General features: G+C 39.5%; 1 protein-coding gene across 8 annotated transcripts in view; it reads right to left on the minus strand.

Annotated features, from left to right (window-relative positions):
- Nucleotides 1-215: 215 nt before the first annotated feature.
- TAF1 (TATA-box binding protein associated factor 1) overlaps nucleotides 216-14,728 on the minus strand; it is a 34,956-nt gene continuing 20,443 nt past the window's right edge. For 5 of the 8 annotated variants that reach the window (XM_075513568.1, XM_075513565.1, XM_075513567.1 and 2 more), the window contains 17 exons: nucleotides 14,378-14,591; nucleotides 13,890-14,055; nucleotides 13,510-13,721; nucleotides 13,156-13,264; nucleotides 12,851-12,949; nucleotides 11,964-12,141; nucleotides 10,504-10,571; nucleotides 10,004-10,126; nucleotides 8,791-8,883; nucleotides 8,631-8,715; nucleotides 8,046-8,113; nucleotides 7,848-7,964; nucleotides 5,009-5,134; nucleotides 3,597-3,695; nucleotides 3,160-3,310; nucleotides 2,191-2,368; nucleotides 216-1,139 (listed from right to left, as the gene is read on the minus strand). In XM_075513568.1, the coding sequence (XP_075369683.1) occupies nucleotides 923-1,139; nucleotides 2,191-2,368; nucleotides 3,160-3,310; nucleotides 3,597-3,695; nucleotides 5,009-5,134; nucleotides 7,848-7,964; nucleotides 8,046-8,113; nucleotides 8,631-8,715; nucleotides 8,791-8,883; nucleotides 10,004-10,126; nucleotides 10,504-10,571; nucleotides 11,964-12,141; nucleotides 12,851-12,949; nucleotides 13,156-13,264; nucleotides 13,510-13,721; nucleotides 13,890-14,055; nucleotides 14,378-14,591 (2,303 nt within the window). In that variant the 3' untranslated portion in view covers nucleotides 216-922. The remainder of the gene's footprint in view (nucleotides 1,140-2,190; nucleotides 2,369-3,159; nucleotides 3,311-3,596; nucleotides 3,696-5,008; nucleotides 5,135-7,847; nucleotides 7,965-8,045; nucleotides 8,114-8,630; nucleotides 8,716-8,790; nucleotides 8,884-10,003; nucleotides 10,127-10,503; nucleotides 10,572-11,963; nucleotides 12,142-12,850; nucleotides 12,950-13,155; nucleotides 13,265-13,509; nucleotides 13,722-13,889; nucleotides 14,056-14,377; nucleotides 14,592-14,728) is intronic. The other 3 variants (XM_075513571.1, XM_075513566.1, XM_075513569.1) reach the window with 2 other exon arrangements.

A 14,728-nucleotide genomic window follows, 5' to 3' on the forward strand; every position in this document is an offset into this window, starting at 1 on the left:
GATCTGAGCTCAGGTGTCCTTCCGCACAAAGCCGTTGCGACAAACGCAGCGGAACTGCGCGTGCGCAACCGCCCTCCGTCGTGCGGATATATCCGGGTGCCGGGGGCGCAGGGCCTGCCGGGAAGGCAAGACTGGGGGCTAGCGGGGACCCTTGTACCAGGCCCACAGCACCTACGCTCACCAGGCAGCCACAGCGGGCAATAAAGCAGCGCGTCTTTAAACCTTATTGAGTTTTATTTACATAAACTCAGTCGGCGGTACAGCAGAATTTCATACAGAACCCCAGGATGTGCACACGCTTTCCAGGTGACTGAAAATGAGGAATCTCCTCTGAATAATGAGCCTTCCTGAAGATTCAAATTACCAAATTCTGAGTTCTGGGACTAATTGCAACTTTAAAAAAAAAAAAATAGGGCAGCTGTTTAGTGAAGTATTCAAAGTAGTTAGGCAATTATCAAAACCAGTCTGGTATGAGACTTCAGACACTGTGTTTATGCTGTGGTCCTAGAGAAAAATCTTCCCTTTATGAAATGGAAATTGTTTTATAGTTGTTTATCAACAGCAGGTATTTTATTCTGAGCAAGCATTTTTTTCCTGGCAGACATGCATACATCAAACAGGCCAGTATTTATGAGAGATTTTACATCTATGAAGTAAAAAACAAACCATACAAATCTTCATCTGGATTCTGGAACTAGTACAGGCTACAATAACCCAAAACTTCACCAGGGCATGCTTGTCTAAAGCTTATTTTTCACCATTTACTCAGTCACATGTTTTATAACTGATTAAAATATTATATTAAAAAATCTACTTCTTGTTAACACAGTCCACACTACATTGTTCCTTATAGCAACCGGGGACAAGAGAAATTCAGGAACCAAGAGTACCCCAGGATGACCATCATCTCAGAAAAAAGCATTTATTCATCTGAGTCCAGGTCGCTGTCTCCTGCAATGGAGTGAAAGTCCTCGCTGTCTTCCTCATCCTCAGACAGATGGACCTGACTTAATACGCTTGGGCCACAGCGCTGCTGTTCTTCCTCTTCCTCCTCTTCTGAGATCTCATACCCTCCAATACTGCTGAAACTAGTATCTCTTGTGTTGGATTTTGGGTCTGGTTCTTCATAGCTGCCATAACTAGAAGAAAGAGGATACTCTTACTATACCATCATTTCAAAACAGCTGTTGATACCGACAATTCTATATTTAACTCCTGTAAAATGTTCCTGGCTTGAAGTCCTTGTGGAACACTCAGAACCACTGTGCACTTCAATTCTGTCAATGGCCAGCTTTTTAAAATAAAAAACCAGGTCTCCTGATGAAACCATCGTCCACCAGCATCCTCATCCCACTCTGATATACTCGGGGCAGGAAAAACGGATCACTCCAACACCTTCCATCTGTCACCTTTACTGCAGACAGAAAGACAGACAGGCCATTCTCATCATCTTCTTTAGCATCTTCTGCTGACTATTGTCAAGGTACTGGGCTGGACTGACCATTTGCCTGTCCCAGCGTAGCTACCTCAACGATAATGCTATTATTGCCTAATAAATTAAGGGACTGAATTCCACGAGTAGAAAAAGAACAGATAATCTAATGCTAATACTCTACAGAATGGCCAGAAAAGGAAGAGTAGGTCAGTATTCTCTCAAGTGAATGCAAAAAAATAAAGCTGTTATTGCTGTACTTGTCATTTTCTAAGAATGGAACTCCTTCCAAAATACAGAATATGCATACTCCTATTCTTTTGGATTTCAGCTAAGCAGTTTCCTTTCAAGTAAGGAAATGCTTATTCTTAGAGAAAATAAAACCCAAACAAACACATGAAGTTCATCAGCTAAATCATCTTTTAACTTCAAAGGCATCCTGTAGTTTCCGAGACAACCTAAAAACCTTTATTTGTCCTGCCTTCAAAACCCACTATGTACAGGAAATCATCTAACTTACAAGAAAAAACGTTTTGTTTGTTTGTTTTTTGGGTTTTTTTAATTTAACTAACATTTTTATTAGTGAAAATCTAACAGCAAAACCAGATTTCTACCAACACTAAAAACAGTGACAAAATAACTTAAAAGAAAAAACGTGAGATATTCTTCAGCTTTTTATGATAAACACTTCTGAAATCTTTAAGAGAATGGATTTTGTTTTGAAGAATTATTTTAACAAGATTCTCAGATCTAGTTACCTGATATTACTGTCCTCCATAACGTGAGATGTCTCCCCACCATCTCCTTCATAAGACATCATGCTTTCTTCATTGTCCATGCCCATTCGTGTGTTCTCTTGAAGAACATGAGGTTGTTTAGGTCTCACTGCATTGGGCTCCACATCTGAGTCACTGCCACTCTCACTCAGTTGGATAGCTGTGTAATAAACCAACATTTGGTCACAAATCAACAGTTTTGTTGTGTCAGTTACATACCCATTGTCTTTGTTTAAAGGCTACAATATTGACTGTAAGGAATGTATACAAAGTAGTGTCTCCACAAGGTAGCAGGAAAGGGTATCTGGGAGATGATACCATTTACTGAGTACCCAGTTCTGATGTTATTCAAAAGCAATCTCATTACCACCATTACTCAAAAGGCCTTATTTGCTTGTCTACTCTGAATAATTCCCCCTTCTTCCCCCCTAACAAGTTTCAGAAGCCATCGCTAAATACCACTATAAGCTTTTCTGCATGGCAAGTTTTTTAGTAAAACAGGGAAACAATCTGAAGAACCTCCAGACAGCTCTTCCGGTTCTTGATAACATTGACCACACTGTTTCAAATCAAAATAAATGTTGTGCTTTTACTAAACTACCCATTCCTGGCTCTGCACACCAAATCACAGTCCCAGTCTTTTCAGAACTGTTTGCAGTTTCACTTTATGAAATAAAATCAACCAGATCTTGTCTTAACTCTGCTTTCTTTTGTGTCTGTACTTACAGCACTCCTATTTCACTTTGTCTTCAGCTCCATTTACATTCATCCAGTTTTCTCATCTTGCCCTTTGGTCTCTCTTCCTTTTTGACTACTAGACCACCTGGCCTACATATTCCAATTACGCTCTAAGCTCTCTACTGCATGCTTTTGTGATGGAAGCATGAGAAGATTAGCTGAGTTTGTCAACAACCAGATCCTATTCAACCTTTTATAAAAAAGGATACCTACATGAGAAAGGATTATCTCCCTCTTCATCACTCCCATCATCATCATCCTCTCCATCTGACATGAGCAAATCTTCATAGAGGACACTAGCCTGGGGCTGCTGGGCTGATCCTTCTTCTTCATCAGCAAGGTCACCATCTGCATCTTCAACTTCCTAGGTCATACAGAACATACAGGGATAGTAAAGATCAAACAACATATAAACTACTGCTGCCATTTCCAGTATACACCTATTATTTATCACACTGTTAATTCTGAAGTATTCACTCATTTCATAATGCTAACATTTAAAACTACATTTAAGAGTCTAGGTACTGCTATGAATACTGCTGTCTTTCAGGGTGGCAGACACAGCAGACAACCTATGCTATGGAGACTTCTACCACAAGTATGCAAGTCAATATGTAGACTGTGGCTGGGATTTCTGTAAATATACTCACTGGGGCTGGAGTCTTAGGTTTCCCATCATCATCCTCATCAAACCCTTCAATATCTACGTCAGAGTCTTCCTCGCCCAGCCTACCTCGCCCCTGGCGCATCTGAATGGGGAACACAAATAGCAATACCATTGAGGAAGGCACTACTGGACATAAACCAAAGGGTATGACTGACATCTGGACCACAATGATGGGTGTGGGAGAACAGGGGGGGAAAGAAAAAAAAAAAATGTGTATCACGCTCAGAGCAAGGATCCTTTCTCTCTTTATTCCAAGATCAGAGAGCACACAGTCTCCACTCACTTTTATCCTGATGTGCTTATCCTTGAAAAGGGAATCTCCAGCCTTACAGCATCAGAGTTCTTTGTTTACGTAGCTATTTCTGGAAAATACCACTAGATCTTAAAAAGTGCTTATTTTCACAAAATATTTTAAAAGCAGACAGCAGTTTTCAACAAATCTCCTCCTGCCCTTCTCTCTCTTGTTCTTCCCTCAAGTCACCATGAGTCCAAGGTAGAGAGGGAATGCAGATTCTGTCCTGAAGACTATAAATTGAAAGTCTATAGAAAGCTTGAAGACTTTCAAATCTAGAAGGTATTCTCAAAGCTACAGACAGCCACAATACTAAATGGGGAACTATTCATATTCAATCTCCATTTGTCTGGATTGCTCAGAATAGCTCTCACTAGTCTTTCTGGCACCACCTTCAGTCTTGTGGCCCTGCTCACCTTCTTCCTCCTTCTGGTAATTTATTTTCATGGTCATATTACTGCATGTCCTTCCGCTATTCCCTCTCCTCCTCCAACAATTTTGTTTGTTTGTTTACTACAGAATAAAGACTAAAAAAAAATATTCTGTGGTTGCTGTAACAAGTTCATTTATAACGATTTAATACCTTTAACCTGTCTGCTTTTTTTGTTTAATTTTACAGCTATAAGGTATATACAGTGGCAACCATCTCTTCCTAGGTGTTTTACAGCTTCGAATCATCACTAGATGCAACCGTAATAATCTAATTATCATCTTCCAAATCTGCAGAATATACTTCACCATTTCCCTATTCAGAATCAACAACGGATTGCATATTAGCCCTTTGTAGCATGAGTCACCAGGCTTCTACTCCCAGAAGTAGTGAAGCAAACAAATACCTGGCCTTAGGCAGATTCTTTTGCAGCTTTTGATTCTCTATTCTTTGTTTTGCAGTGTCTCAATTCCCAGTGCTCTTTAAATTTTTCCTTTTCCCTCAGAGCAGTCAAAATGAAGGAAATTGCGTAACTTTTGAAATGGATTCCCTTCTCTGCTTGGGAAACCTGCTGATCTTTGTTACTTGTTTCCTACAAAGTAATTGCCTTCTTTCAGTAATTTGCTTATACAACCCAACTCTCCAACCACATGAAAAAATGCAGGATTCTGACCTGAGTTTCTCGTTTCTCTGGGGTAGTGATGGGAGTGTCCATAGCAGACAAATTGCTCTCATCTTGATAGACTGAAGCATCATGTGACATACTGAGGGAAGTGTTGGTATCATACAAATCAGGTGGCTAAAGTATATGTGGAAACAGGAGACATAACATTCTCAGGCACTGAACTGAGACTAGAACAGTATCTTGAGAAGCAAGACTGGGATTTCAGGACTAAATGCAAAATGCATTTTTTGGCACGGTGTTTATATTATTAAACACTGTTTAATCAAAATAAGCTATTTATTCTTAAAGAACAAAGATGGTAAAATGCAATGGCTCACAACCTCAGGTTTGAAGTTTGCCAAATAGCAGATGTTAAAATAGAAGTCAGTACTTCTATGCAGTGCAATCCTACAGAGGCCAAAATCGTAAATGGACTCCAAAAGGATCAGATAGGTTTATAAAGAAAAGGCCCCTCTGCACCTCATAAATACGATGGTCCAGATGCAACACCAGTTTAAGGTGCCTGAACAGCCAATTGCCAGAAGCAGAGAGGCTTCACTGTAAGAAGGATCACTGTATGTTTGCATCCCCTTACTTCTGGTCTCTGCCAGAGACAGAATACTTGATTACATCAACCTTTGATTTGACTCAGCATAGCCCTTTTAATTTCCATTTCTACAATGGAAATGGTGTTGCAACCACAAATGCTGCTACCAGAACTGGAAAAAGTCTATCACATACAAAATAGCAAAGCTTCAACTTTCAATCAATTCTATGTAAATCACTGTCTCAAGAGTCCCTAAAGCCGATAAAAGCAAGAAAAAATAGGGGTTTGGATAAAGTGTTCCAAAAGCCAGTCTGTAGTTTGCATGCCATTTGACCTCTGAAGAGTTAATGAGGATCTACAGATTAGGATTTCGATAAAATGCCCTTATAATACACAGTTTATATATCATGACAATCCTTAAAGTGTTAAGAGCAGCAGCACTACCGTTTAAATTAGGCAAAACAGGCTTCCTAAGAATTTAAGCAGACATGTAAACCACAGACAGCTCTCTATGTGCCATATTTGCTTTTTATATCCTGGAGTCCAACTCCTAAAGACACTTATGGGGAGATAAATATTAGTCATCACAACTGCATTTGAAATAAAGCAAACTAAAGCCAAGCAACCATCGCCAGACCTGCCGTCTGTGACAAGTTTGGGAGTGTGGGAAGCAGGAGTGTACCTCCAGCCAAGAAGCAGAGGGAAAGGATAGCCTTCAGATGACAAGTTCAAGGGAGAAGCTCAGGAAGCTCTCTGCTTTAGCAAGCACAGAGAAGGAGCAGATAACTAATAGGCAGTTCACTGCTCAGGCCTCTTTTCCTCTCTCCTGATCACCAACTTGGGGAAAAAAATCAGAACAGGTAATACTGCTCTTGGGAAGGAAACCACTGGATAGAGAGAAGAATGACATTTTTGTCCCTCATTCTCTGAGGTATTGGGATTATCCTTGATTCCATCTACTCTTCCTTGAAATGTGTCAATAGATCGTTTCAACAACTAATCTCCAAAGACTCCCTTGCAGCCTGACACTTCCCATTGCCAGGAAGGTCTTTTTCCGTGATGCTTGGTTTCAGTACTCCCACCCCATTGAATTCAATCATAATTCCTAGCAAGTTCTTTCTAGCTTCCTAAAATGCCACATTGGGGTTTTTTTTTGTGAGGAGAGATGGATGGAGGGTGTTAAATATTGCCCAAAAATTGTTTGTAGCCTGCTATCCTGTCTCCAGCGATATAATCTTTGTATACTTATTGCCTAAACAAATTTTAAACACATTTTTCTCTTAAAAATAATCTTTATAAGATCTTAAATTGTTCCTGAACTTCAAGCCCCTCTCTTCTGCTCGGACTTTACTAAAATTAAACGCAACTTTCCAGATGTAATCACACCAGACTTGCACAGAATAGAAAAATTATTGGTCTACAATTGGGATGAACAACTGCAAAGAAAGCTTTGCTCTGTCTTCCTACACTGGGTATACAACGTGAATTTTGATTCAAACTTTCGTTTGAATCAAACTGGTGAAAGTTTTTTACTTATGTTTTTAAAAACAAACAAACAGCCCAAGGCAAGAAGCAGCATTTTAAAAAAAGTCTAAATAGCTTATAAAACTTTGCCAAAATGTGAACACTGACAAAGCAGCCTGTCATACAATCTCCCGTATAAATTATGCTTCCAACTTGGTCTATAATATGTACAAAATAACTGACACACACAATTGTCTGCTATAAAATAATAATGAAGAGCAAAAAATGTTATTTCCATTAGAATCAAAATAAAGACACGTAAAGAATACCACCAAAGAATGCAGAGGAGTTGTACTTCGCTGACCATATTACAGTTTCTTTGCTCATAGCAATAAGCCTTTTCAACAATACCCCCAAACAAACAGCTCTCTGGCTTCTTCTCAGTACTACAGTATCGATGTTTTTTCCTCATGTTCTCCTTACCTTTTCAGTGCTTGCCTTCTGAGGGTTTCTAACTGCTACACTTGCACAGTCTTTGCATTTCCAACCAACATTCAGTTGTACCTGATTGTACACAGCTCATATTGAGACCAGTTTTGCAAGTTGCTTGGGAAATTACCTTCTTTGTCTTAGGTTATCTCACTCTCTGAAGCATCATAACCACTTCTCATATTTATCCTTAAAAAATAGCTGTTAGCACACCATCCAACAAGATACTCTACTAAAAGACAAACTGCAAACAGATGGAGAACAGTAAACAAAGAGGCACCTCTAGATCAAGCATGCAGGAGACTGAAACTAAAAGAAAGGAAGTGAAAACTTTGCTTGGTCACTTGCCTGTGGAGTGTAGGGACCAGGGGTCATAGGATCAAGACTTTCCAGATCTGCCTCCTCTAGTGCTGCTTCCTTAGCAGTAGAGATGTCTCTCTCAAGTTGAGTCAGGTGCTCATCATACTAAGAACAAAGCAGCTTGCTAAGGTTGCAGAACAGAAAATTCAAACGTACAAAAATATTACAGTAGAGTTGTCCACATACCTCAGCTAAAGTTTGATAACAGATGTTTACAATCTCCTGGGCTGTTTTTGTATACTGACTGTCTGGCCCTGTAGTAAGAAACAAATCTCTTTATGCATTCTGACATTTGCTCAGTCCCAGCTGCTGAGACAAAGACTGGTTTTGGTTACACAGCTCTCATGACACAGGTCCCTAAATCCCAACACCTTCTGACCTAAGGAGAAATATAAAGCAGGGTTCACATTCAGCTAACAAAGAGCAACCAGTTTGTTCCGCCATTGAAAATATGATTTAGGAGATAGGAAGGTTGTACCCTGTCAATCTCAAGGAAATTCCCAGAAACAACTCACTGAAGCAGGGATGTGTACTGAACAAGTAGAAAATCCTTCCCAAATGTTACTGCCCCATTCTGCACAAGATGGTAAATAAAGCACCATGTGACAGTGAAAACATCATTGTTTAAGCATGTCTTGTCTTAGCAGGAAAGGAAAGCAACAATCAAGTTCAGGATTCACAGCTTCAGGCTTTAACAGCACTACAGAACAGGTGCCCAGATGTATTCATTTAAGTACAGAAGGCAGCTGAAGCCTTATTTTCACCACCTACCATTGTACTTAATGCTGTTGGCAAGTATGAGGTTAACATCATCCAGGAAAGTCTCTCTGTTCTGGTATTTGTGTTTGGAGATATTCTGGAAGAGATTGTCACCCAGTAAGTAATCAAGCCTAAGTATCTCTCAAGTGGCTGCTCAGTTCAAGCTACACACCTTGCGGATAGTCTCCAGATCCATTGGATTAGCAATCACCTTGTAATAATCAGGAACAAACTTCTTGTTAACTGGATGATGAAATGGCCAAGACTGAAGGAAAGAAAACAGACAAATTTAGAAAGCTTCTGTGTAGATTTTTTTCCAGTTTGAGCTACAAATTTCATAAAGCAAGTCACCGGAACTGATTAACACTCAAAATGTATGGGAAGTATCTGTCACAAGGCATCTTGAATCCAATCATTTAGCTTCAGGAGGGACACAGAAAAAAGATCTACCAGTTGGATTTTTAACTAGGCCTGTTGATACCTGTTTGACAGTAGGAACATGTAACACAAAATAATAATCATACAAAGGACTTTTCTATTTAATATCACTGTTTCCTCTCCAACATAACTGCAGTGTCCAGCAAGAACGCTCATTGCTTGTACAATAAACAAAGAATATAAACCTAGGTCTGATCTCACAAGGGGGGCTACATATACCAATTTAAGAGTTCATCATGGTGCGATGGCATAGAAAAACTCTAAAATCTGTTTCTAAACATCAGAAATGAGAACTTGGTGACAACAGAGAATGGAACCAACAAAGTTTTAAAGAGGACAGGCATTAAGCCCTCTCTCATTCAGTCTAACCACTACAGACTCTTGTTCCTTACTCCATTCAGACACAATACGCATTATAGATGAGTGACACTGAAGTCCTTATCTGTGCAGTTTTATTCGGTAAGCTTAAGGGTTTGGGTTTTTTTTTTTTTTTTAATACTAACGAACTAGTACAACACTGGGTAAACCTGATCAATTAGAAATCAGCTTGTGTTTCGTTTGCACCTGAAAACTGCACCTTTACAAGAGTGCTTCGAGATTTACCAAAGCAAGTGCTATAAGCAGCAGAAGAGTATATTTTATAATGACCATGCTTAATGAAAATCAGTGACTTCATACTAATGGGAGGTTAACACAGGCACTATCCAGGAGTGAGAGCAGCAGGAAAAAAAACTGGAACCCAGCCTTCACTTCTGGACCTTTGCTCCAGTGAAGGGAGTGAGTACAGGTGTGTCTGCACCAGTCAAAAAAATCACAGGCCAACTCCCTGACAGAGCATTTTTTTTTTTGTGCAGTGCACTAACAATCACAATGTAAATATACAGCCACAGGACTATAATCAGCACATTTTGCACATCACACCCACACACTCTACTCAAGCTACATACATCTGGAACTGCCATCATCTTTTGAGTGACAATGTTATCCAAAATGAAGGAAAAGGCCACTTGATCATCATCATCCAGGAGGGGATTAATTGCTTTTTCTAATCGAGCCAGTTTATCTTCCTTCTGCAATAAAAGTAGGCAACATCAATGGCTGACCCTAGATTAATAACTGTTCCCAAAGTCTCTATCCCAAAGAGACTCCCATTCACCTTTTTATGAAGACACTTGTAAATAACGGGGGATAATAGCCTAGATATAAGCCTACATACAAGATAAAGTAACTAGAGTAACGAACGAGCATCTGTTTTATGAGAAAGACTCCAACGTGAACTGTTTAAAATTGTAAAAATTCAAATACACCCCAGGGTGGGGGGAGGAGTTCCCCTATTCTTCTACTCTCCTATGTTTTGCCTACTCACATCCTCTATCCTCAAACTCCTCAACCACCCCTGACCATCCCTCCCTCTCCACTCTGATCACAACTCATTCATGAGACTTGCCTCTTTTAGCTTTTCATCACACAGGTCCAGCATGGACTGAGATATCTGTGTCAGTGAGTGCTTTGGCCCTGCAAACACACAGCAAGTACAGTGAGATACTCCAGCCTGATTAAAAAGGCCAATTATGTCACAATATGAATTAATCTTTACTCCTAAACCATCACTGATTATATTTCTAGCACAGCTGGGAGTATATCCTCAAGTGTATTCTCAATACACACAATTACTAAGGTTTAGTATGAATTTTATATGAGAAAAGGTTATTTGTAGCAAATATTCACACTTCTGGTATACATTCTGTTAAGGTTTGGAAACCTACGGGAAAGCAGCTATGCCTGTGGAAGACTGGCCTCTAAGCCCTACACCTTTGCCAAACTTTCAGAGTGTAAGTCATGGAATTTCTGTTTCCTTCACTAAATCCAGTCAGTGAGGCAGAACTGCTAAGGAAGGCGAGATGGACATTTAAGGAATATTCAGAAAACCACAGCTTTAAATAATTTCACGATTCCTCAGACATGGAAACAAGTATTTGCAACAGAACTATGAAAAAAAAAAAATCTCATTTATTAGGATAAAACAGGGACTTAGCTGTCAAAATAATAAAGGAAGCAGTAAAGGCACAAAACCAGTGCTGTCACCCTGAATGCTGCACAGCCCAGAGAGACTCAATGCAGCTGGGAGGTTTTTTTATCTGTCAAATGAATACTTTTTGGACAGAGACCTTTCTGTCAGCGGTCAGAATACAGCCGACCTATAGTTGCTCAGTGAATCAGCACTTTTCCTCAGCAGATGCATGCTCTACTGCAGAATCTACGCTTTTTATTTTTTTCAACTAGCTTTCTGACCTTCCCAAATGGGGAAAAATTTATTGCAACTAAGAACCAAAATATGCAAAATCATTACAGTAAACTCTACTCAAAGCTGCATGCTCCAAGGCAATAGCTTCAAAAGGTGTGAACTATTCCTATTTGTATTGAAAGATTCAGTCACTAAAGCATAATATTGAGAAAGTAAGTTCACAAGTATCTCTCCACCAATCGATGTCTGAAAGCAAAAAGGAAGGACACTCATAATGTAGTCTACCGAAAACAGTGTTTTGCTTAGCTTCACCCTATATGAAGGGGATATGCAGGACTTTGCTTCAGTCCAGTTTGACTTAATACATGCACCAGTGTCTTCAGTCATTGATAGGTCCATAATTGAACTTCAGTTACTACATCACAGTCATCATTTAGTTATTGTTAAATGCTAGGGTCCACTTCTTTCTTATTTATGAATTAGCTCATTAACATTAATATAGTCTTTCAGGTATATCTGGAAAAACATGTGTTTATTGTTGGCATTTGACAGTGAATTTATTCTGCTTTTCTGTTGCTTTTGTTATTTCTAAAAGATCCACGCTTCATACATGTACAACGTATTAGCAGAAACACAGTTTCCCTGCATTTTTAATAGCCTACCATTGTATGTCGCACTGTTCTTAACAATTAGTTCCAGATGTTCTCTGAACTCTTCTCGGGATGGGTACTGCCGCTTACGAACATTTTCACGCAGGGTCTGTAAATCCATGGGCCGAGTAATAATCTTATAATAATCTTTGACAACTTTTGGATTTACAGGTGTATGAAAGGGGTATGTCTGAGCATGAAAAGAAAAAAATGAGTGCTTATTAACACAGTACTACCACAGCTAACCTCGATTTAACCTCCACAGTTGAATAGGCACTAATGTATAAAACCTTTACACAATCAGTTCCTTAACTGCATCAGGGAAAATATGATAAACTCAGCCCCACGGTGGGGCTATCAATTTCTTCTACAAAATGTTCTTTAATACCATTATAAGAAGAAAAATCTCACAAAGAATTCTCAGACGGTTATGCAGCACAAAAGTCAAGAAACTGAACTTTAAATTCTCATTTCAACTCAAATCTTCTATTTAATCTTTTGATTTTGCAAGTTTCTGGTAAAATCTGGTCAGAAACAGTGAGGTACACAATTTTCTCCAGTGCCACATATATAACATATATAAAAGTATTCCACATTGATACACCAGGTGTTATGCATCTTTTTCGGGGGGGGGAGCACATCCCAGGCTTTGAATATGTATCCATACGGAACTATTGAACGTTATTTTCTCATGATATGGACGTTTTCATCTCAAAAAGATTCTGAGCCGAGATAACTTATGAAATAAAGCATACCAACTGTGTGCAGGGCAGGGAGGAACAGGGTGGCACACCACTCATCTGAGAAAAGCCTAGCCTAATTTTAGTGTCTACAACACATAACCTACTTCAACCATATTGCTTAAGACACAGGTTTTTCATGTCATAGCTTAAACTTACATTAGGAAGATCCCTTATGTCATTGATGATGCCCTCCAAGATGGATGACAGTGTCACCATAGGATCTGTTCGCCGTCGGTGGATAGATTTATGAGGACGCTAAAGAAATCAGAGGCAGAAAAATTAAGGCAGTTCCAAGATGCAAAATATTTACCCACAGAAATCCTAGGCAATTTAGTTTATGAATTTACTGGGCAGGTATCTGTGTTGCATGCGGAGGAGGCACAGGAGCAGTAAAGAAACTGGCCAGTTGGTACAAACAGAAATAGAGAGGCTGCAATCAGCTCAGTAACACCTTCACTCACATTCAGATAATCACAGTGAACGGTTGTCCCTACTCGCCGCTTCTTCTTCGGAGGAAGCTGCTGTTTAGGAAACTTCAGTACCAATGATTTCCTGCGAACCTCATCCGCACTAGGTAAAAACAAAAAAGTGTAATACTTTCTCCAGCCCTCTGATGAATCAAGACCATTTGTCCCCCAGTATTGGCTCTGGTCCCATCTGCCAAAATACCAAATACGCAATCGAAATACTGTAGTAATAGTCTACGTAAAGCCCTGTCACTTTATTCCTGTGATTAATATACATATGAGTATTCTGCACTAAGCTCTAAATTGTTTTTTCTTACTACCCATCAGTATCTCTGCTTCTTCCCTTACCTCTCAATCAGTTGTTTTCCCAGGACAATTTTTGTTCCTTCTACTTTGATGAGTTCTTCATTATCATTGTGAATGACTGTTTTTTCCAGCTCTTCCTCCTGCTCCTCTGTCATTGCAACAGGATTAGAAGGTGGGGCATTTGTTTGGTAGTAAAGAGGGCAGAACTTATTAGTCCTCATATGGCCAATTGCACCACATGCTCCACACTTTAGCTGCAAAAATATAAGAAAGATGACAGGTCAGAATTCATACATAGGCTCCTAGTTTAGAGGCAAAGTATCATTAAAATCCCCTAGTCAGACTTTTAGTACATCACTAGAACAGAAAACTTCTCCAGTACCCAAGACCTGTTAGTATGCTTTACGTATGGATATGCTTACTTTCAAGTCTGGACGCTCTTTCATTTTCTTGGGCTTCTTTTCTGGAGGGCCCTTGAGTTTCTCTTTTTCTTGGTTCCGTTTTAACCGCCGTAATTGTTCCTGGATCCTGCGCCGCTCCTTCCGCATTTCCTCACGGTGCTGTTCATCAAATAGGGCAAACTTTCGTCTGGGGGGGGGGGGGAACCAAAAAAAAAAAAAAAAAACAAAAACCACACCACAAACAAACAAAAAAAACAAACCACACACGAGTTTTTCCATCTGAGTTGATGATGATTTACCAGGTACTCTTCTGCCAGGTCAATCACTGCACAAAATTCATAATACCCTCTAAATGCACAGCCATTAAATCTCTCTCTCTACACAGTTACAGTGCTGGGCTTCTACACTCAATTCTACATTTCTTCATACTGCCAATAGAATTAAATAGTCTACAGGCAAAGTTAAAAAAAAAAAAAGAAAGAAAAAGAAAAAAATAATGTAGGTCTTACATGAACTCTTCATCCTTGGTAGTCCGTATTCGACAGTAGGCATCAATAACAGCAGGCTTCCGAACTGTCTCGCACCTCACGTATTCTTTCCCATCCTCATCTCTAAATGTCCGATAGATTTTGAGGCGGCGGCCAGTGGCAGAGGAATTAAGGCTAGTTACAGAGGCAGTGTCATCATCTTTGTGAGAGTTTGCTGAGGCTCCTGAGGCTGATGCTACAAGAAAGTGTTATATTTACTTTTAATTTCTTTCACCCTGTAGAAACATCATTGTTTAAATACAGCAGATAGTTTTGGCTTAAAAACTTCCAAGACACAAATTTAGGAAAACCTAAGCAATAGAAGTCTTTCTC

The sequence above is a fragment of the Mycteria americana genome, chromosome 10 (genome assembly GCF_035582795.1).
Source record: "Mycteria americana isolate JAX WOST 10 ecotype Jacksonville Zoo and Gardens chromosome 10, USCA_MyAme_1.0, whole genome shotgun sequence".
Taxonomy (NCBI): domain Eukaryota; kingdom Metazoa; phylum Chordata; class Aves; order Ciconiiformes; family Ciconiidae; genus Mycteria; species Mycteria americana.